This window comes from Hydractinia symbiolongicarpus, chromosome 10 (assembly GCF_029227915.1).
Source record: "Hydractinia symbiolongicarpus strain clone_291-10 chromosome 10, HSymV2.1, whole genome shotgun sequence".
Taxonomy (NCBI): Eukaryota; Metazoa; Cnidaria; class Hydrozoa; order Anthoathecata; family Hydractiniidae; genus Hydractinia; species Hydractinia symbiolongicarpus.
This window is the reverse complement of record NC_079884.1, coordinates 21,211,585-21,234,803: the sequence shown is the minus strand read 5'-3', so window position 1 is coordinate 21,234,803 and position 23,219 is coordinate 21,211,585. Positions and strand designations below refer to the sequence as shown.

The 23,219-nt window shown below is 32.5% G+C and overlaps 1 protein-coding gene across 1 annotated transcript; it reads right to left on the bottom strand.

Moving 5' to 3' along the window:
- Window positions 1-7,304: 7,304 nt before the first annotated feature.
- LOC130662782 (ATP-binding cassette sub-family F member 1-like) lies at window positions 7,305-23,180 on the bottom strand. The gene is made up of 26 exons (XM_057461713.1): window positions 22,903-23,180; window positions 22,003-22,152; window positions 21,892-21,935; window positions 20,833-20,940; window positions 18,978-19,078; window positions 17,943-18,028; window positions 17,408-17,484; window positions 16,984-17,058; window positions 16,228-16,293; window positions 15,603-15,685; window positions 15,345-15,428; window positions 15,004-15,092; window positions 14,683-14,718; window positions 13,160-13,221; window positions 13,010-13,060; window positions 12,575-12,643; window positions 12,108-12,213; window positions 11,520-11,594; window positions 10,620-10,690; window positions 10,461-10,493; window positions 10,332-10,367; window positions 9,982-10,017; window positions 8,895-8,991; window positions 8,478-8,542; window positions 7,697-7,769; window positions 7,305-7,491 (listed from the first exon to the last, which is right to left on the bottom strand). The coding sequence occupies exons 1-26, from the start codon at window positions 23,123-23,125 to the stop codon at window positions 7,328-7,330; spliced, it is 2,160 nt and encodes a 719-aa protein (XP_057317696.1). The 5' UTR covers window positions 23,126-23,180; the 3' UTR covers window positions 7,305-7,327.
- Window positions 23,181-23,219: the final 39 nt, after the last annotated feature.

Here is a 23,219-nt window from a genome sequence, read left to right as displayed (position 1 = left end):
TAAATTAATTAGGACCACAGATGAGGAAATATCTTTTCACAGAAGGAAGTCCAATTAAGATAATTTCTAAGTGCATTCAACTCCAGAGAAAGAGAAAATTTGATTTAAATGCTCTGAATATGTTACTTACTCTTGCGTTAGTGTAAGAAAAAAATTTAACAAATAATTTTTCTTGTTAAGCTTTTTATTTGAACAGTTGTATCGCTACCTTTTGCAAAAATCATAGAACAAAGCATATAAAAACTATTTGTTTACAATTAGTTTGTACAGACAGACTGCAGGTTGTTACTATTACTTTTCTACTTTCTAATTATCTGTATAGGCTTTAAAAAATTAAATTGGTAAACAAATTTATACCATATTAAATTGAGTATTTAAATTGGTACAGGAAGATTAATTTAAAAAACGATAAAAGTTATTGTACTTTTAGTTTTCCACCGTAGATGACCCTGTTTACATTCGAAACTTTTTTATCCTTCACCCTTTCTGTGTTTCTGGATTATCTTTACTATTTTCTGTACATATAAAGTGAAAGTGACCCTTAGTCAGAAAGCTGATTTTATCGACAAACAAATCTGATATATGAAACTTAATTTTATTTGCAACATGCTTTTTTTAATAAGCAATAAAACTGGGACTGAGGCCGGCTGTTCTTATTTCTCCTGTATATTATTTTACAGTATAACACACTAACTAAATATGAAGCCAACCACCTGATACAGAAATTTTTAAAGTAATAGCATAAATTCTGGTTCCTAATTTAAGAGAGAGATTTAAGAGAATATCCATATTATTGTAAATTTGTGGTCAAATACATAAAAATTGTGAAAACAAAGCAACTAATCACTCAATTTAATCATTGTTTGCCCATGTATGATTTTCACAAAATTACATTTTAAAACAAGCCATAACAACTTTCTTTTCCGTTTTGAATATGAACAAAAACACTGTATGCATGTATGCTGTATGTGATTCTGCCACTACACAGATCAAATGACCATATAGTCTATTTACTTTAGACTAGAAATGAATTGCATGGTTTTACATAATTTGGTGATAGTTATGGTTAAGTCTCAACTTGGAAATTATGTTTGAAGTCATGTTCCTAGAGCCAGGCCCCTATAATACCAGCAATCAAGTTCACATGGCCTTAGAGGCTTAATGGCTTCTTGAACATTAATAAGGGTCAAAAATATAAATTACATTAAACAGTACTGAACCATCACATAACTTTAAAGTGTACTGTAAAGCTAGAGTGAAACTGGTAAATGTCTTTGAACAATGATATTGAAATAAATACCTGTGGTAACTTGTAACAAAAAATCTCATCACACTTTTTTGACTTCCACAAAGTACTTTGAAAACGTTATTCCCTATGGCATGCAAATTTGTCTCCACAAGTACCATCTCAAAAGACAAAGACATTCTCTAACAGTTGCATGTGAAAAGGAAGGACCATAAAGCTAGGGTAAATCGCTATTAAATAGTTAGGCACAACTGCAAATTAGACTATTATGCCAAATTTGGATAGTAGCTAAGTTAGGAAATTATTCATAACTTAGGTAGGGAAGCATCTCCCATTTAAGCAATTATAGGTGTGACACTCAGATTCTCATATTAAAATAAAACTTAAACTCGGACAGTTTAAAAAGCTCAAAATACCACAGATTTTTCCAGGATTGCTAAACCAACAACAAATCATCTACAGCATCCAAGGAAATGGTATGACCAATGTCATATTATGATGGATAAAGTTGCTCTGGCTATTGATAGGGAAAATGGGTGCTATTCATTGAATCAAGTAGGACAAAAAAAAACGGAATTGAAAAATGGCAGATAACCTCAACCTCATACCTTTCCTATACTATTGGCTTCTGTTTGTATGTCATGAAAAATACAAATACAAGTATATACAAATGTTTATTAGTAGCAAAACCAAGAACGAAGATTATTTTGACACATTTTTTTCAAATTTGGCCATCAAGGGTGAGGGGAAGCAGTTGAAAACATAATGGCTAGATTCCAATAAAAAATATAAAAATCGATTGTCAAATTATACATTCTCTGCATCAAATCCAATCATATTCTATAGCTACCCTGCACCATGCACGGATTACAAAACCCTTGACCTAAACTAAAATTGCTGTAGTAACCGGGCACAGGCGGCCCATTTAACGTCAAAGCATTGGTTAGGGTTTGCAGGCATAAAGCTATATGCAGCCATAAAGCTATGCAGCCACAAAGCCCTGCAGCGACACAACTATATTATGTGGCAACGAAACCATTTCTGCTACATCAAACAAAACTTGATGTATTCTCCATCTGTGAAACCAAAATTGATGACACCATCACTGACAATGACGTTAAAATTGATGGCTATGTTTGTTATAGGAATAATCGGAATAGACAAGGTGGGCGTGTTCTAATTTTTGTTAATGAAAACTTGGATAGCCACCTTTTGAAACACCTTTACTTCGAAAATGTTGAATCATTATGGGTGAAAGTGTGCCTGAAAAAAACTAAACCTATTTACGTGTGTGGGGTTTACAGGCCACCTGGAGGTAGTGATTTGCAGAGTACCGAAAACCTGTTTACTCATTTTAAACAGTGTTTTAACAAGCTCCCAAAAGAAAAAGAAGTTTTTATCTTGGGAGATTTTAACTGTAACATGCTTTCAAAATATGCTCTTTCCTCCAAAATAAAGGAATTATGCTCCACTCTTTTCCTAAAACAACATATTACGGAGCCAACTCGTGTTACTGAAAATAGTAGCACTCTTATAGACTTGATACTTTCTAACAGTTCTTGTATTTCTAAAACTGGTGTCATGGATTTAGGCATCAGTGATCACAATTTAGTTTATGTGATCAGAAAATTCAAAAGGCCAAAATTTGAACCTAAAACATGCAAGGTTCGTAGCTACAAGAACTTCAGTGAAGAGGCTTTTCTGAAGGACCTCAGGAATTTAGACTGGTCATATTTTAATAATTATGATGACCTTGATGAAGCATGTGAGAAACTGAATAAAAATGTTAAAACAGTGGCTGACAAACATGCCCCTTTCAAAACACATAGATTTTCTGGCCGTGTTGAGGCATGGGTCACTGATGAATTAATAATAGCCATCAAAGAAAGAGACTTCTTGAAACGGAAAGCATCAAAAACAAAATCCATCATAGACTGGGAAGCTTTCAAACAAAAAAGGAACCAGGTAATAGGTCTCAAAAATCGACTTAAAAACGAGTACTATAATGACGTTTTGCAGGACTTTCAAAAACGGCCAAAACAACTTTGGAAAACCCTAAAAAAACTGGTTCCTGATAAGTCAGGCAATACTACCTCGATAAAACGAGTAGTCCAAAACGATGGTACAGAAACTTCTCACCCAAAAGAAATTTCCAACACATTCAATTCATTTTTTGTCAGTGTTGGTGCCAAACTAGCCTCTAAATTTTCTTCTGACACTACTAATGTTAATCCACCTGTTAGCGGACACGATTTTCGGTGGGCTCGTATTGAGACCAAAAGTGTCGAAAAAATAATTAGTTCACTAAAACTTAATAAAGCTACAGGCTTGGATGGAATTAGTTCACGACTGCTAAAAGCAGGTTTGTCAGTTTTAAGTATTTATTTATCAAGTCTTTTCAACAAATCTTTATTTACTGGTTATGTACCTAAATGTTGGAAGACTAAAAGGGTCTCGCCTATTTTTAAAAGTGGCAATAAAACAGATCCTACTAATTATCTCCATTTTGCCAATTCCTATGAAAATTTTTGAAAAGTTAGTGCATGAGCAAATGTCTCATTTTATTTCTGAGCACAACTTCCTGAATGACAGACAGTCCGGATTTCGAAAACTCTTTTCCACAGAAACTGCAGTAGTCGATGTCTCTGATTTTATCTTACTGAGCTCGACGAACATAACTTTGTTTGTGCTGTGCTGATTGACCTTAAAAAAGCTTTTGACACTGTTGATCATAAAATTTTGTTAAAAAAACTATGGTGTTTTGGCATCAGAGATGCTGCCTTTGACTGGTTCGAGTCCTACTTAACGGGCCGAATGCAGCTGACTCTTGTAAACGACACAGGATCAGATCTGCTTCATGAAGACGCTTTTGGGGTGCCGCAGGGATCTGTGTTGGGGCCCCTGCTCTTTCTTTTGTATATTGATGACTTAAAATCTGTCATCAATTCAAACTACCACCATCTATATGCAGATGATACAATAATTATTTCGTCTCATAAAAACTTGGATACCCTTGTCTCCCAGGTCGAGTTAGAACTTTCGCAAGTCGACCTCTGGCTGAATAATAACAAAATGACTATTAATACGGACAAAACTAAAACAATCTTTTTCGGCAACCACAGCTAGTTAAAAAAAGTTGAGAACAAAACTATCAACTATAAGGGTATTCCTTTGAAGAGGAGCGAAAAAGTTAAATATCTTGGGGTAACATTTGATCAAAAAATGTAATGGGAAAAGCACATTAATGACATAAATAGAAAAATACTAATTAAATATTCTAAAATTAGAACCATTGCATCCTGTTTAACACCTCACACAAAAAACCTTTCAATTAATGCACTTGTCATGCCATATTTCAACTACTGCTCCTCGGCATGGGCTTGTTCCACCCAAGGTAGATTGGGAAAACTAGAAAAACGATTAAAATGTGTCAGTACCTTTCTTGGGAAAGAGAGGGAATATTCAATGAATAATTTACTCATCAAAAACGATGCCATATTAGTTTTCAAAGCCATGAATCACATTGCTCCTGATTACATGCGCTCAAAATTCCTTTTGACAAAAAACTGTCATAATCATCAAACAAGAGGAGCTTCAAAAAACAGGTTCACACTTCCCTTGGTCAACACGGAATTTGGCAAAAAAGCCTTCCCATTTAGAGCTGCAAAAGTGTGTAATAATCTTCCAGACCAAGTGACCTGTGATGGAAGTCTGCTTTCGTTTAAGACTTCCATCTCTAATGTATTTGGCAAATTCTAATGGAGATCACTTTTTAACTTTTTAATTTTTGTTTTTTATTCTTTTTCTTTTCAATTTTCACAGATTATAAATGTTACTATGTTTGATTGAGCTGAGGCAGTCTAAGGTTTATCATTTTTTGTTTCTTTTTTGTTCTAGTGGCCCCCAGTGGAAACAATCCACTAACTATAGGTTTTTGTGATTTTCTGGGCTAGCCACTTTAAATATTTATTATTATTATTATTATTATTATTATTATTATTATTATTATTATTATTTACCATGCAGCCACTAAAATAATTACACTGATTGACATTGTTGTTTCTAGCTAGTTAAAGTTGCTCAAAGTTTTAGGTTATGAATTGCCTAGCTAGCTAGTTAGTTTACAAAATGTGGCCTAATTATTAGGCTACGCATTAGCTATAGCCTGAAAAATTAAGTCATTATTTAAATTCCATAAAATCTAGCTGTGCTTCGCTAGCACACATTAGCCTGAAAAATCAAGACATTATTTCAATTCCATAAAATTTATAGCTAGCTAGCTAGCACGCATTAGCCTGAAAAATCAAGTCATTATTTAAATCACACAAAATCTATAGCTAGCTAGCTAGCTAGCTAGCTCTAGAGCTAGCTAGCTATTATAGCTAGAGCTCTAGCTATAATAGCCAGCTAGCTGCTTTTATGCATGAAATGCTAGCTAGATAAACTAATTGTTCTTCTTGTCTTGATCTGGCGAGAAAAAAAAACGAGTAAGTGAACACAGAGAAAGAAGTTGGATGAAAAAAAACCATGCACGCTGGACTAATAATCACATCTTAGATAGAAATTCCAGTTTCTCCACCAATATAAATGTCCGTATTCCTACTGTCCCGTCGCTACTGTTTACGAAATTATGAGTGAGCCTCTCTTTCAAATTATGACATTATCGATTTTCTCCACACACAGTGGCAGTTTCACAGCAGAATGGTCAAGCTGAGCAATACGTTTGGCTTGCCGAGACATACCGCAGTTTGGCTTTTAGTTGACCAACAATGTTGGATAACATTCAGCAATGTTGGATAACATTCATGATGTCGGTTTTTCACCCAAGTCTGTATCGCCGTCCCGGATGCCAGAGAAGATACATGGATCCTTGGAAGTTAGAGGATTGGTCAACCTCCTTCGAAGAACTATTTGTTACTCCGACGCATTGCATATGCTGGGATGGAGCTCGAGCATTGGTTATAGATCATATTACCTTTTGCTAGTAGTAATTTTTCCTCGCATGGTCGAAAAAATATATTTGCAGGCAATAAATTTCGCGAATTTTTCCTCAATTTAGCTACCCGCAATAATTTTTTTTTAAATATGATTCCTCGCCGCTTTTATAGAAATTACGACAATATTAAGAACAGATTATGTTATGGACTCCTTGCTATGGAAGCATTCATCACAAGTTGTTCTTACCGATAAAAACATTTCATTTCTACGTATGTTTCTTGAGCGCGAATGTTATAAGTTTTTCTTGTTTACATTTTGACTTGTACTTTATCTCATACGATAATCCGAAATCTTTTACCGTGCTTTTTATTAATTTTTCAAACCCAGCTCAGTGTGTTTTCAATAATAATAATATAATAATAATAGTTTTGCCATTGTCGATGCTTAACATGGTTTCTTGGGTTTGATTAGATTTATAACTAGGGTCAATTGCAAGTTAATCTTCCGGCCAGCGCAACTTTAAACTGACATGTCGGATAGATTGTATATATGCACTATAGTTACTATAGCATTAGGTAACGGGAAGTTGTAACGTCCTTTGGGATTTCATCGAAACTCTTCCTCTCCTCTGACTAAAACTATGTTATTTTACCGGCCGAGATATCTATAGCATTGCTCTAACTTGCTTGCCTGCCACACAAGCCGACTGGCGGACAGTAGATGGCACCATATTGGGCTGACAACACTATATTAAGAGTGCACCGGAGTGAGGATCCGAACATGCAAACTTACCATTACAAGCCGAATGCGCTACCGATACACTATCGAAAAACGTTACGTTGCTAGCACATGTTGCAGAAAAACGAGGAGATTAACTTCCAGGATATACCTCGCCTTCATAAATTCTCGCTAGGAGGTAATATCTTGTAATATCCATTTTGTTGTAGCTCAATAAATATCATCTTTCTCTGATTTCAGTGTCATGAAAAGATGCTTTAGCTTTATATTTCGTCCACAATTCTTTTCATAGGAAACTTATTTCCCCCCCTCCCATCAAAAAAAAACATTAAGCGCACTACTTCTCTTTATCGCCATTTTATCAAATTAAACAATGAAGACATTTTTTAGCTAAATACAATTTATTTACGAAGAATGAGCAGCTACAGATTCACCCAAGGCTTCTAGTAATTCTTTGCGATAATCTTCGAAATCTCCATCAATTTCTTCAATTGACTTATCCTCCACTACCCACAACTGACAGTTCGTTTCAAGGATTAACCTTGCATCGTGACTAACAATGACTACACCTAAAAGAAATATAAGTTTTACAGTAAAAATTAACCTTTCTAGATTTTGAACGAAAGAGCCTATGATCAACCTAAGTGCTAAATCCGTTGTAAACACAACCAAAATCACTTTAATACGTCTACGCAAAAACAGCGCGCACAGTTACTTGTTTTAACACTAAACCGACTTCGATATTAGCGACACAAAAATATTTCGTTTTCTTACCTCCAGTGAATTCGTTTATAGCATCCGCAAGCGCATCAATGGATTCGATATCCAAATTATTTGTCGGTTCGTCCTATGTTACATGAGAAAAATAGATAAGAAGAGAAGTTATCTTATCAGGGAAAGATTTCCGGAAGAATTTATTTTTCGTGAAGGACTAAAAAAAATGTTTTTTTTTAGTAATTGACTAAATTTCCGCCACCTCATTCTCCTTGATTTTTTTGAACGTATTATAAGACTAAGTTTTTATTAGGAAAATTCCACTTCGTAAAATGAAAAAAAATCACGCCAAAATCGCTCATGACAGCTTTTCTTTCTTTCCTTTTTTTTTTTAGTTTTTTAAATTACTGATTGATGCTCAACCCTAAGGCAGTGTTATTTTAACCAAAATTTGACCAATGAGCAAATAATAAATATACACATAACCCAAAAAGGAACGATTTTGGAAAAAGTACCAAAAAATCAAACTTTTGTGACAAAAATTATTATTTTTGTATTTATTTTCTTTTCTTATTTTTCTTTACATCGTCCCTTCGAAAAGAAAGAGCATTTGCGCAAACCCAAAAATTAAGCTTTATACGAGCAGTACGAACACAGATGAATGATTTTCTTCGTAAACATGCGCAAAGATGATTTTCTTCCTAACCATACGCAAAGACAATTTTTCTGTAAGACGCGCAAGGATGATTTTTTTCCTAAACACGCGCAAGGATGATTTTATTCGTAAACACGCGCAAAGATTATTTTTTTCGCAAACACGGGCAAAAAGAAACAGACATACCAGTATTATAATATCAGGTTCTCTAGAAGCCATATCTGCCAGTGCAACTCGAGATTTTTGTCCACCTAAAAGCCATCCCAACGATAAAAGCAAAGTTAAAAAAAGAGATTAAAAACAAACAAATGTTCCGATCAGTGAAGCAGCGAACATCAACCGTAAAAGCATAAAAAGAAGAGGAGAAGGCAACACGCGATCTTTTTTTCAAATTTGAAAGTTTATGAAATCTAACAGACATACAGAAAATTTGCCGAACAATTTGCAGAGGAAAACAAAAGGTAAAACAGGCCTAATTTTAACCTGAATAAATTCACAAGTCGAGCTATGCTAAAACACACAGAGAACCTTACTTTTCAAATGACATATGGAATGAAAGTGTTTATGAAAACCTTCAGCCTATGCACAATCAATCATACGTACCTGACAGGTCTTTGATTTTAATCGTGTGCGCATGCCCTGCCAATCCAAACCGACCCAGTAATTTTCGAGAGTTTTGATAGTCCATATTGAAACACCGCTGCAGGGATATAAAACAGATGAGTTTAAACCTCTCTTTGGTTATATATTGCTTTTGCATGCTTGTTGTTGCATGGTAATGTAAAATTATACATTGACTGAATAATTTTCGTCAAATTTTATTTATTGAGTAACTCGCTACTCGCAAAGTTCGGGAAAGTTAATTCTCGCTAAACTTGCATTATTTTCTTGTTCAAAAATCTATTTATACTTTTTTTCTCTTCGATTTACCCAATCACTATATCTTATAATATAAAAACTTTATCTTCAGCAGTCTTCAATTCATATTTCATACATAAAAACCCTTGAAAAATGAAATAAATTGAGAGAAAGAATTGCTATTAAATTTCGATTATGCGAAATTTGCTCAAAATTTAATTCCCGAAAAATATTAAGACTATGAGAAAATTAGTTGCCGCAAAAATTAATTTTAATTATGATAGACATATATGCGCATAAAAACAAGCCAACGCTAACCATAGATAAAATTAACGAAACACTGCACGAATCCAACATTGGCAAAGAAGGAAAAGGAAGAAATTTTTATATCACGCATGTGTTTATTTTTAGATACTAATGATGTGAAACACATTGTGCACAGATCAAATCTTATAATTTGCAAATTATGACAGGTCGAGATATTTTAATTTGAAAAAAAATATATGACTATCCCTAGAAACGAGGGTGAAATATGGAACAGGTTGGAACGACAGTGATGTCAGAAATGCAAAATCCAGTTATATGGTCCATCGTCACCACCATCATGGTGTACAAGCATAGCTATATGATATACAGCTGCTAAGTTTTTTTAAAAAAGCTGGCGATTCACAGCAATTTATTTTTACACAAAATAATTTCTTAGTCGGAAAAATACTTGTCTTTCTTAATACGGATGTGTTTAAAGTCTGAATAAAAACCGTTATCCTAAAAGCAGGGTGGATGGGTTACACCACGCAGTAATTAGTGATACTTAAGGTAGAAACAAACCAACCTGTAGATATTCAACAGGACTTTCTTCTAATGTTAACTACGAAAAAAAGAAATACTTGTAAAATCTTATACTTAAGGAAACGACTTTAGCCGAATCGAAAGAGATATTCTAAATCGTTTTGTTGTACGTATGAGGATTTAATAATAAAGTAGTAAAAAGCTGAACAGGGAATATGATAAAAAGTACAGCTATCCAACTATGGGTAACTTATTGTCTGCAAATGTTCTGCTAAAGAAGAAACAAACATTCCTAAAGTCATATTCTAACTCTTTGCATTTTCAAGCTCATTGGGCCCATCAAATCACGATGTAAACATTAAAAAGATTATTTCCTCTAAAAGGAATACAAACCTGATCTGCTGAATGCTGATTATAGAACCCAATCCTCTATAATGACAAAGAATAAATAAATTCCCACTTTCGAAAGTGCAGAATTTTAACACTACACTTCCCTCCAAAAATACAAATAGAAGAACATACCAGCCGTGGATTCTTTATGGATTCGCCATCAAGCTGTCAATGAAAAAACAGAACCATTAAGGGTTGATAGAAATAAAAGGAATAAAAACAACAACAACAACAGCAACAACAACAACAACAACAACAACGACAACAAAAACAACGACAACTAAAAAGTACCAGTGTCATCTTCCCAATCAACATTTTTAGAAAAGTACTCTTCCCCACACCATTGGGACCAACAATAGCAACTAAGATGAAATTAAAAAAAAAATTAAATACAATAAATATAGCAGAACAAATCTGTTACTTAGTTCCAATTAAAAGGTTAAAGGATTGAAACCGGTGAATAAAAGAAAAAAGGAAGTCAGTATTATGTGATCTCTTTTAAAACAAAATCATTAATGCATTAATCAAAAAATTCGAGCATAGCAGCTCATTGCTTTACAAATGTGCATTCTTTCTAGTTACCTTTCACCCTTCCACCCTGATGTAAAATAACAAAGTTATAAAAATGGAATTTTTATTGTATTTAAGTGCGCGAAAATTAAAAGTGCGCGAAAATTAAAAGTGCTCGAAATTTAAAAATGCGCGAAATTTACAATTGCAAGAAAATTGAAAGTGCGCAAAAATCAAAAGTACGCGAAAATTTTAGGGTGGGCGAAAACTGAAAGTACGGAAAATTAAAAGTACGCAAAAATCGAAAGTGCGCGAAAATTAAAAGTGCGCGAAAATTAAAAGTGCGCGAAAATTATAGGGTGGCCGAAAATTAAAAGTGCGCGAAAATTAAAAGTGCGCAAAAATTAAAAGTGCGTGTAGCCAAAAATTTTTTAAAAAAATAAAAAATAAAAACATAATTCAGAAAAATGTAGGAGATAATTAATGTCACTTTTTAATCACTTTGGAATCACCTAAAAATTGTCAAATATTAAATATAGACGCACAAAAATAATTGACATAAATAAATTTGTAGTAAATCTAGAACCCAATCCAAAAACACACACGGAATAGTATTATCTAATTGGAAGAAACAAACTCCAAAATAAAACCTGCTTTTGAAGATGTCAAAAAAGTACATACCTCTTGAATTCATATCTAAACCAAAGTCGACTTTGGTAAACAATAGCGGCTGGCCCTCATAACCAAATTTAGCATCTAAATGAAAAAAAAATGGAATAATATGGAATTAGATTGTGGAAGTTCACACAGTACCAAAATTAGTTGGACGTGTAGTTCGCACAGCTTTCGTAAACTTAATCAAATCGCTTGAAAAAACAAGTGCACTTCGTTCTACACCGTGAAGGAAATCTTTAGTTTATACCAGTGGCCTAAGCCTTAAGGCAGCTTGACTTGCTCAACCAGATGATCTTTTTTACACATGTCGTGCTAATGTCCACACCAATAAGCTATATACCGAAATGTTTTGACTCTTACCGCACTGTTAGTCCACTATTTCAGCCACAAATATTTTTTCAGTTAGCTAAGAAATTACGGTCCACATACACTAACCCAGTGGGAGCTTAGTGAATTAAGGTTTGAGCCACCGCTGTAAACCATACATTACAAACCAATAGTAACTAGGCAAGGCCTAGCTGCTGTTATGTTTTATAGTAGAAAATTCAACATGTCAAATTGAATGGAAAATATTTTATAGAACAAACAATATACCCTTCAATCCAAGGATCGGTGGATTAAGTGGTGGGGGATTTTTCAGCGTAAACTTTACTTTGTATTCTTTTGGTCGTTGTAGTAATTCAGCTTGTTGAGTTGATGTCTAAATGTAGGATGACAGTTGATATACACAGTAAACACACCTACAGAAGATAAATGCTTTAAAGATCAATACTCATTGGTTGACTTAAACTACGTAACGAAACTTTTTCGCCAATAAAAGATATAAACTTCCTCTAAGTTTCAAGCGAGTTTTCATATTGGGGTACAGAATTGTGGGCGATTGTGAGTTTTAAAAAATTTTTAACGATTATAACTACAAAAGAAATAGTTGGTATTTCTTTTTTTTAAAAAAAGATTCACCGCCTCACTTTTGAAACATTATGAAAGATTATAAAAACAGAAGGCGTAAGTGTTGAACCTGTTAATGCAGCAGTGATGATGGGAAAAAAAGAAAGCACTACCTCTTCCTGTTCACGCTTCGACATGTTCTTTTCTTTCTTTCTACTCGTAGTCACTTTGGCTTGAGCTTCCTAGTTCAGAAAAACAGATACCCTATCATAATTATGAGGGTAAAAGCCTTAATTAAAGACTGAAGACTATTAAAAGCTGACGCTTGTAACATATAATCACAAGATGTTTTAAATAACACCAAGTCGAAATCCGTAAAAAGACTAAAGAAACTATGCAACAGCCAGTCTAAAATGAGTAAAGTGCTAAAAGTCACAAAAATTTTATAAAATAACAATAGGATTATACATTTTATTTTGATTGGCAACCAGCCTTATAAAGCAACCTAACACGCGAATCTGATCTTATAAACGAGCAACAAGAAAAACTTCTCGGCCAAGTCAACCCAAAATGTCATGTTGCTCATGAAAAAAGAACCAGAAACTCACAGCTTGTTTTCCAGATTTTCCAGATGCTTTCAATGCTCGGATTTGTTTCTCCTAAATACCAAAATACATAAAATTAAAAAAATAAGACATGCTTGACTTAATTTGAATCCACTGAACATGAAAATATTACGTTATTTATAGCGGGCTTACTTGTTTTTCGTACGCTTTCTCGTGTTCACGCAGTTTCTGTTTGTACATTTTTTTAAAGGAAGCTGTAACGAAGAAAAACGTTCCGTTGGTTATTAAGGATATCATAATGATTCAATTATACTAATCAGCCAAATCAATTCCATGAAAAACCCCTGAGTATTTCAAAAAGTAACCATCTTTCCAATTTAAAATGCAGTAGAATCTCGATAACTCGAACCCCCGATAACTCAAACTTTCAATAACTCGAACCGATTCCGAATTCCCTTCAACCTTCACCAATAATTTCTCATAAAATACCCCCAACAATTCGAACCCCCAAAATCGAACCCCCGATAAATCGAACATTTGATAAGTCGAACCAATATTCATGTCCCTTAGAGCAATATACCCCCGATAACTTGATGTTGGGAGCAAAAATGGAAATCGATTTTATTTTTTAATTACTACTGTACTTTTCTTTCAATTAAACATATTTAACTGATTTTTCAAATATATATAAAGTTCTATTCTCTGGTGAATTTAAATACGCAAGGGACCATCACCATCTTTAGCAGTACAATTCGCTTGAGTATGACTTCGTAAATAATAGGATATGGTCTTTGCAAAATGCCCAGATCTTCCTTTTTTTAAATGTTGACTTTGTTAGACTGTTGCTCCATTTTTAGCCTTCAAACAAACTGCATACACATCAACAGGGTTTTCTTGTTCACATCGATTCCTTATCCATTGTTATTAATAAAGACATTTCAGCGAAATTGACTGAGACCGACATTAGTGAAGTATGTGTATGGTTTCATACGAAAAAAAAGAAACAATCTCTTAAAAACTCAAACTATTTTTTTGCAAAAGTTCGAGTTATCTAATGCCCCGATAACTCGAACTATTTTCTTGGTCCCATTGGGGTTCGAGTTATCGGGATTCTACTGTACAGGTTGTCTAAGCAGCACTATACCCGGAATCCTACTTATACTGAACTTTTTTAGCATCAAACATCCCACATTTATCAAATATTGCTGCCATGGCAACTCTCAAAATAGGATTTTAAAAACAATTTTTTTAGGGTGAAATTTGAAAAATATGAAAAGTCACCAAGTTTTAGCCTTGTCAAAGCTTTATTGTAGGTAAAATAAATGAGTAGTTGAATCTCACCAATTTTTATTGCTTTTCTAAAAAAAAACTTTGAAGGAAAAAATCAACATATATCCGATAAGAAAAACGATAGCTGGTGACTTGAGAAAATTTTGGCAGTTAATTAAATCAACAGAACCAAATGAGTAATCTAGTTGGTTCCATATCGATATGTAAATTAAATCAGAGAATAATTTATTTACATTTTGAAATAAAACACATATATTGTGAGTGAAAGAACTTCTTACTTTTAAGCGTGTTTTTTAAATTAAAATTTTTTAAGAAGTTAACTAACACTCTGTGAAAAAACTTAGGCACTAAACAGGCATCTCTGCTGGAGATGGTCAGCGTGTCATATTTCCACATTTTTTTCACGAAAGAACAAGTCTACTTACAATAATTTCCTCTGTAGTAAAATAACTTTTGTTGATCTGAAATGTAAAAAGGGAAGAAGAAAAATGTTTTATCTATCAGCTTGAAATTATTTGAGGAATAAATCATTTCCACTTACATGTTACAGAAGAACAAAAAATCAAACAGAAAAGAAATTTATTAAATTAGGTAGGATAGTATAAAGACTTGATATTTTATGCGACAGGCAGGAGGTCATTAATATACTCTGTCCAACCTACGCATGCATAAAAAGCAGACGTTAAGAATAGAATGATGATGAAACTGACTTTGTGATTAATCTCATACTAAAGTGTTGTATTTACCTAGGTGAATAATATCTGTGCACACGTTATCTAAGAAATGTTGATCGTGAGATACTACCAATAATGTCTTCTTCCATTGCTGAAGATAGCTAAAAAATTTAGTACATACTAAAACAGTTGCATTAAAATGTTTGCCCTGCTCTCTAATGCTGAGGAAAACACTTGCATCAAGAATGTTTGCACATGCTTGGGGGAAATGATTTACCCACCTTCACATAAATGAATATGTCAATTTTGTTTGAGTACAGAAGTCATCACTAACTCACTTACACAAAAGAATATCAAATGTAGGATCAATGCAATTTAGTGTTATTAGCCAATTAAATTACTGCAAAACTTACTTGTCCAACCAGATAACTGCATTCAAGTCTAAATGGTTGGTTGGTTCATCAAGTAAAAGTAAAGTTGGTTCCATAAACAATGCTCTAAATAAAAAAAGTACAACATTAAAACATAGAATGAATAAAATATAAATCTATCACTGATTAAGCTTGTACATACAAAGAACTTTTCCAGCTATGTGTAAGATATAATGCCACGAAAAGTTTCTCTAACAGACAAACAAATGAGCAAGACACAGATAAAGATTTCAGTTTTACCGTGCTAGTGAAACTCTCATTCTCCATCCACCAGAAAAATTTTTAGTTGGTCTTGTTTGCATTTCCGTTGTAAATCCTAAACCCTAATTTCATAGGAAGAAAATAAACATTTTTAATATAAATTAAAAACAAAAATACACCTCTAACCACAAAATAATTTTTTTGTTTACCTTGTGCTGTAAAAGAAGTTATAATCATACACTATTTGTGTGTATGTGTAACTTCAACAAAGTTTGTAATTTACAAAATTTGATATTAGCATATAATGACATTAGTTATATTATATTAATTAGTCTTTAAAACCTATAATTTTGAAATATCTGACCTCATCTACCTGGAACCAGATTTGCTATATGTTCCTATGTTGGGTCAAGTGATCTGTATTGAAAAAAACCCTTACTCTCTAATTTGTAAACTGTAAACTATTTGCCAGAAGCACATAATCCTAGACGCAATTTCAAACAGTGTTTTCTCTATTTCTGAAAAATATTTAGCGTGTAAAGGGTCCATCATGATGTCGACGTTAAAATCTAAAATTTATTGATGTTTTCCTTTGTTCGACTGTAGAAGCTGGTCTTTTCTATGGGCCGCACAACTAATTTATAATAATCTTAACAAAACACACCGATAAAATACGTCTTGCTCTTGCTTCTGCTTTATCAGCTCCAATTGCATCTAGCTCCACGTACACCTGGTAATAAGAAAAAAAAAAACTCGAACAGACAGTATTTACATATAACCTACATCAGTGACACTGGGCTGTTTTGAGTCCGCTAAACTTAACTGTTTAAGCACCTAGACGTCTTAGAAATTGGGAGATGAAAAATTTAAACTGCTCCTTGAACCCCTAATAGTAGCATTTGCTCTTGATAAATTTAGCTTTGTAATTCAGATTGGTCACAGACATTTTGAAATAAACTTCACAACTTTCCCATTGTTTTAGAATTAATTTATGAGCTTGAATGCTTTGACAATATTCTCAAAGGTTGCAATAATTCTTGAAATTGCATTAGCATGCAAGTTAGGAAAACAACGAAACTTGTTTTATCAATTTGATTAAATATAACAAAATATGAAACATAGCCTAACAATGTAACAAAAAACAAGCACTCTAATGCAAAAAAATTAGAGGAAAATTGTAGAGGAAAAAATGAAGATTTGTAAAAAAAAGAATAACAGGCAATGTCACATTCTTTCTGAAGACATTTGTAAGTATCAAAAGGTCTTAATTGCAACAATTTCTTCTTTAAAACTTTTATTTTCCTAATCTCTGTAAGATGTTATTTTTAATTGAAATAGTTTTATTGAATGTACAGTGTGCATAAAGAAGAACAAAATAAAAACAGAACTAGACAAACCAGAAGCAAAAATCCCCACACACCTCTTTTAATCTTTTATTTGCTGCATCACTTTCTTTTTCATCTTTGGAATCAATTGCTGTTAAAAGATGTTTTTCCTACAAATAATTTTAAACAATATCCGGAACACAATTTAAAAACCGGCTTACATAACTTCAATTCATATAGCCTCCCTTATAACATATTCTTTGTATTTTACAGATCTTGAACTTTCATAAAGCATTAATATTCTCTAATGTATAATGCTTCACAATTCTATGACATAAGTCTATGACATTTCCTTTGCTTTTCATTTTACCATACCTTTAGAGTAATGGCAATAAACATTCCACTGAGTTCAACCTAACAAATTAACCTGAAATCAATATGTCAGACCTTGGGTGATTAAGTAATCACACAAAAAGCAATGGGTGATATGCTTGAGTGCAGGTGTCACTCTAACGTTACCTCTTGAAGTAAGGATATTCTCTTTTTGTCTGCTTTTAAAACCATTTCTACAGCTGGAGTTTCATCGACTTGTATATCTTAGTAAAAAAATTAATTTGTTATGGGGGATTAAAACAATTAAAGCTCCTCTAGCAATCTTAAATTTGTTTATCTACTATCTGGAAAGTATATATAACAAATAAATAGTCATTATTCCAGCAAGCCTGAAATACTGTGTAATTCAGTGTCACCATGACTAGAGTAAATTAGAAAGTTTTTATAGTTCAAATTACTGTGATATTTAAAGTGACTGAAGATTTTTTAGGATCTAAAGGATCACGACTTTTTAATCAGTCTGAGCACCATAATTTAATACACCACAATAAAAAATAACTTCTGAAAAAGCAAAATCTTTGTGGAAAAAATCCCGCTTGGCAATGCATGATTGGACAAAATAAACATCAATTGGCAAACCACAGTTAGTTTGTCGTTATTTAAAATTAAAATGTTGCATTTAGACAAAAGAATTTAACAAACTGTGATTTTGTAGACATACCTTGTTCACACAATAGAACATCGATATTTGGTGGTATCGCAAGTTGCCGTCTAGCAATGTGAACCAATAATGTTGTCTTTCCCATACTAGTATAAATATGTAAGAAAATTACCTAGTGATGTAGATTCTTTGTTACTTGTTTCCAAACCTATTGATTTCATAAATTAGGGAAAAAAATAGGGAACTGCTGCTTTGTTTGTGTTGTTAATGGTTTTTGCATTATGCTAGGTGCGAAAGGTTTATTTTTGGTCTTTGTGTTACCCATTACCCATAACCATATTTGATAAATAAAAAATATGACATAAAACAAGATAAGACAACTGGTAACTAATAGTGTGTTGCAAGAACACACTTAGAGAGGACAAAATGCAATTGATATTGTTAATGGGCAAGACCTAATATACATGGAACAGAAATACCTACTGAAGCAAAGAAAAAAATACTGGAGATACTCAATCATTGTATACTAGTCTAAAGCCCATAGAAAAATCCACTTAGACAGAAGAACAATGAAAAATGTCTGTCAATTTTGATGACATCAGCAATGAAATGCCGATATACTTTTTGACGAAAATCGTTTACTTGTTGCCTTTATTGTGTAGAGTTTGAAACACTGATCAAGAAAATGCATAGGATCACAAGGTTTTGAAGAATAGTCAAAGAGATATAGACGTTCAAACATTTTCGATGATGTCATTAACCTGCTGGTTCAGAATGGGACATTTCAGCTTGGCTTTGGGGAGCTTGATTAATTTTGTTTTAGATGGTCCCTAGTAACACAGACTAGTTATTTAGCCTCAAACTTTAGGTGTACAGTAAAAGGCTTCTTTGTAATCATATGTTTAAATGACCGAAATAAGACTTATTTTTTGAATTGGTGCATTCTTCACAGTGAAACAAAATCTCCTTTGGGAAGCCGCATTTTGAGCTGGTTTAGTATTTTTAATCACAAAAAACTTGGCCTAATAATATAAGAGAAACTTCCTTATTTATATGAAAAATTGCTTAACCTGTACACAATTTTAAGGCACATACCCATTTGGTCCAACCAAACCATAGCGTCTGCCTTGAGAAATAGTCAGTGCTGCGTTAACAAATAAATCCTTTCCACGAGCAGCAATACTAAATTTTTCAATCTACAAAAAAAAATCAGTTAATTATGCAAAAACATGGAAAAGTCATTTTCTTCGCTTTGTTTTCAATCTAATTCTAAAAGGTATTGGAATTTTGAGACATTTAAAAATTGGAAAATTGAGATAGGGGTGGGGTGGCAGTAGGTACTAAAGTGCTTCATTCCATCCACAAATTTATATAATTGTAGTATGTGAAAAAACAAGTGGTAAGGTCAGCACATTTCGTGTGACATTATCAAAAATAGTAAAGTCTTGAAAAATACAGTCATGTACTTTAATTACATCCAGTTTCAGAAGCAAAAATTAAGAATAAAAAAAATTAATTAGCATTAGATACTTTCAAAATAACAATAAAAAAGTTGATAAAATGGCTTATTATGATCATGAAATTTTATAACAATCTTTTCACTTGACAAGAGAAACAATTTTATACTCAAATCATCATTTAATTAGAATTTACAGTACTTAGATTTAATACAAAAACCTATGACTTAGATGGCATTAATATTTTTACAAATCAGAATGAAAAAACTTCAAGGTAGGCTTTTATAGAGAGGCGTACAATATTCTGCAAGTTAAGTTCAAATATCTGTATTTTTTAAAAAAAAAAATCAGGATTTTTTTAGAAATTATTAGGACAAGTTAATTTTTTCAGGATTCCCATGAGTTTCCAGGACCATGGTATGGTGAACAAGTTGAGTTTTAGTTCTGTTTCAAAATTACAATAATGTAACTAACAATTGGACCTAATTGTTTGGAAGATAAAACAATTGTAAACATACTAAAAGTACAAAAATTTCACAATACGTAAATTTTTACGTAAGGGCTAACAGACAAAAAACCTCTTCCTATATGAGGTTTTGTTCACATATATAAGTAAGTCTCTCACATAACTCACATAAATGTACTATTAGGTTTCTGTTTTTCGATTCATTCAACTTGACAGCAATAAACAAATGTTTTTGTTGTGTTAACATGGAGACATCGCAATCATTAAAGAAAATAAAAAGGAAGCGCATCCTAAAAGAATATATGTCCTTGGTTGCTGAGCAAAGTTTTTTTTATGCTCACTTGTTTCTGAATAGACAATATTGTGGACATATTAGCCTGTGGTGGCTGATAATAGAAATTTTATATTGATGCTGGTTGCTAAAAGGAGAAAGTGGCTTGGTATTCAAAGGGTTAAAAACAACACTCTAGAGCTCTTTCTCATTATACAAAGACGTTTTCATTATAATTTTGTTTTCGTTTTGATTGAACTCTTATAATTGTAGACCTTCGAAAATAGAATTGAATGCTACTGCACAATTTTAACCTCGTTTTTTCCTTTATGCACATTTTTTATGAACAAAAACTTTTGTTTACAAGTAAATCTTAGTTAAGAATGTGACATGTATGTACAGATTTTAAATAACGTAAGAAAATTAATGAAAATTAATGAACACCAGCCATTCTGTAAGATCTTATATAAAAATTGATGTACAAGTGAATGCAGCTTGATAATGTAGCAAGTATACCAGGGGCTATTCAAACTTAAAATTGTGATGGGCATTTTACACCTCTCCCATAAAATTGGGTTAAGCTTTAAGCAATATTATAGAGAAAATGCAAAAATAAAAAAACTATGATGGTGCATTATTAAATAATCAACCATATTCATTTCGTACTGTATAAATAAGGTTGTACTGTCAACTAGTAACAAATTAAGATATCAATTCTCTTCAAATGCTAGAAAATAATGTATTTATAAGCCATACCTTTACATCTGTGGCATTTTCAAGTAATGCACCTTTAGCTGTTTGCTCTTGTTGCGATAGTGAAAATTGTGAGCCCTCCATCTCGGCTGATTCAGCAAGGTATTTTGCCTACAACATAGAAAAATACATAGTTCGTTTTAATAATAAAATAGGGTTTTCAATTCAAAATTGGCTCAAGCAATCTAAGAGAAAAATATAATTCCCTTTTTACGCCACTAGCTACTCCATCAAAATGTAAAAAACTACTAACTACTTCATCACTAACTACTCCATCAAAATGTCAAAAAACATTGAGAAAAGCATTGTATGGGACAAATAAATGTGATGACACTACAATGCAATCACTGCATTTGACCAAACCAATTATTAAAACTAATCCAACGCGATGAAACTTTTACGGAGGTGTGACTAAATGTATTTTTTCATTTTTACCATGTATGAACCTTTTTGTGGACACAGACTATCACAAGTTTTGGGTGTTTTTGCAAAATTTTATCTTAATAAAAATTTTTACTCTCAAAAATATTTTCTTACATTTCTTCATTTGAAAAAGCTGATGTCCTGAAGTTATTATGATCCCATTATCATTATTTAAAACAAACAACACAAAAAGGTTTAGCAACTTTTATAGGTAAGACATCATAGCTTTGAACTTGATAAAAACACCATATTTTCACAAAAATGTATTTACAATTAAATATACATCTCTATATTAATAATAGCCACATTGTTTGTCCAAAAGAAAAATGTGCTATGGAAATATAAAATGCAGTATTTTCAGGACAGGTGAATTTGTGGATTTCTCCACAGGCTAAAAACTAGTAAAAAAAATAGAAATAATGTTCTTTTTTTCTAATCACAAAGTTTAAGGCCAGGAATTTGTTATATTATAATGGTTATGCCTGATACTTTCCAGTTTTCTTTATTTTACAAAGGGTACTTACTCAAGGGTTCCCAGCTAAAAATTAAACTACATATAATTTAATAATAGATAAATTACAGGAAGCCTATAGTAGTTGAAATATGTTAGCATTGCTTTGCTAAGCAAAAAAAAATTACCTGCTTAGCTGCCTTCTTCTTTTCCTTTCGTGACATTGCTGGTCCTAAAAGAACATTTCATTAATAATTTACAAATGCAAAAGCTTTCAAATTGTTTTTATCAAGGTTTACCTTTATCTTGCTGTGTTTCACTTCCTTCACATATGTTATTTTCCTTCTCCTTTTCCTCCTCACTGTCATAATCAAACCTTTGTTCAGTATCACCTACATCCAGTTCTTCCAACTGTTCAGTAACTTTTTTTGTTGTGACAGCCTTCTTACCTAAATGTATCACAAAAATATAAAGGAGAAAGATTAAAATTTGATCAGTTACATCGTAGTCATCATATATTCATAATTAAACGTAACTGGCATAATTTATTGTTTAATATTCTTTAGTGATTCTGAAAGTGCATACGAAATTTCCACAGAATATATAAAATGCTAAGCTAAAGCAAGAATTTGTTTTATTTAGACCCTATTTGACTTATTCCAATCATGAAATTTGCTTTTAATGGTTTTTTGCACTTGCATTTTTGGTAAAATTAATATGCTTGCAAAAATGACTTATCAGTGAACTAAGATGATAGGACAAAAAGTTTTAGCTCTGTTTCATCAAACCATTTTACAACAATACCATACCATTTTAGGCAATATTGCATGTAAAAAAATTATTTTTTTGTAGACAGAATAATTAAAGAATTTAAAATCAGATGCCTAGACACTGCGAAAAAAAACTTTGAGCATGTGATTTATCACACAATTAACCTTTTCATTATTCACAAGACTGTAATAGACACTATACCCTAGAACAAACAGCAATAATTTATAAGTAGTCATGAAATATTATAAATAGTCAAGGAATGAAATAACTTAATGCATCAACATATAGCATTTATGCATCTACGCTATTGTTATTTCCCACAACCTTAAAGCCAAATTTCTATTTTTGTATGAGAAAAAACAGGCTAACAAATTGTAGGAAACAACAAGACAAATTAGGCAATGATACTCTATAACTAGATGTTTCACCTCTTTGTTTTCTTGCTCCTGTTTTTTTCTGTTCAGAATCCGTATTCTCCACTTCTTGAGTCTCCTCCTCAGCTTCGTCATCAATAGCTTGTTTCAGTGATTCTAATTTACTGGATTTTTTTGATTTACTAGCTTTAGATTTTTTCGATTTGTTTTGGCTAGGTTCAGTCTGATCGGGTGATTCTGTAGAAGCAACAGGCTGACTATCTTTTTTCTTCACCATGCTTTGTATTTTTATTATAATAGTCTTCGTGTTTTGTAATAACGATAATTAGATGCTAGAAAAAGAAAAAATTATGTTAATGTTCTGCCACATT

Bases quoted from the DNA above. Each gene is read 5' to 3' on its own strand.
- LOC130662782 (XM_057461713.1), bottom strand. From the start codon at position 23,125: ATGGTGAAGAAAAAAGATAGTCAGCCTGTTGCTTCTACAGAATCACCC. The intron at 12,214-12,574 runs GTAGTGCTTTCT...TCCTACATTTAG, and splicing joins CGAAGCGTGAACAGGAAGAG to ACATCAACTCAACAAGCTGA. The intron at 10,018-10,331 runs GTTTGTATTCCT...TTTTTTTCGTAG, and splicing joins ATCAGCATTCAGCAGATCAG to TTAACATTAGAAGAAAGTCC.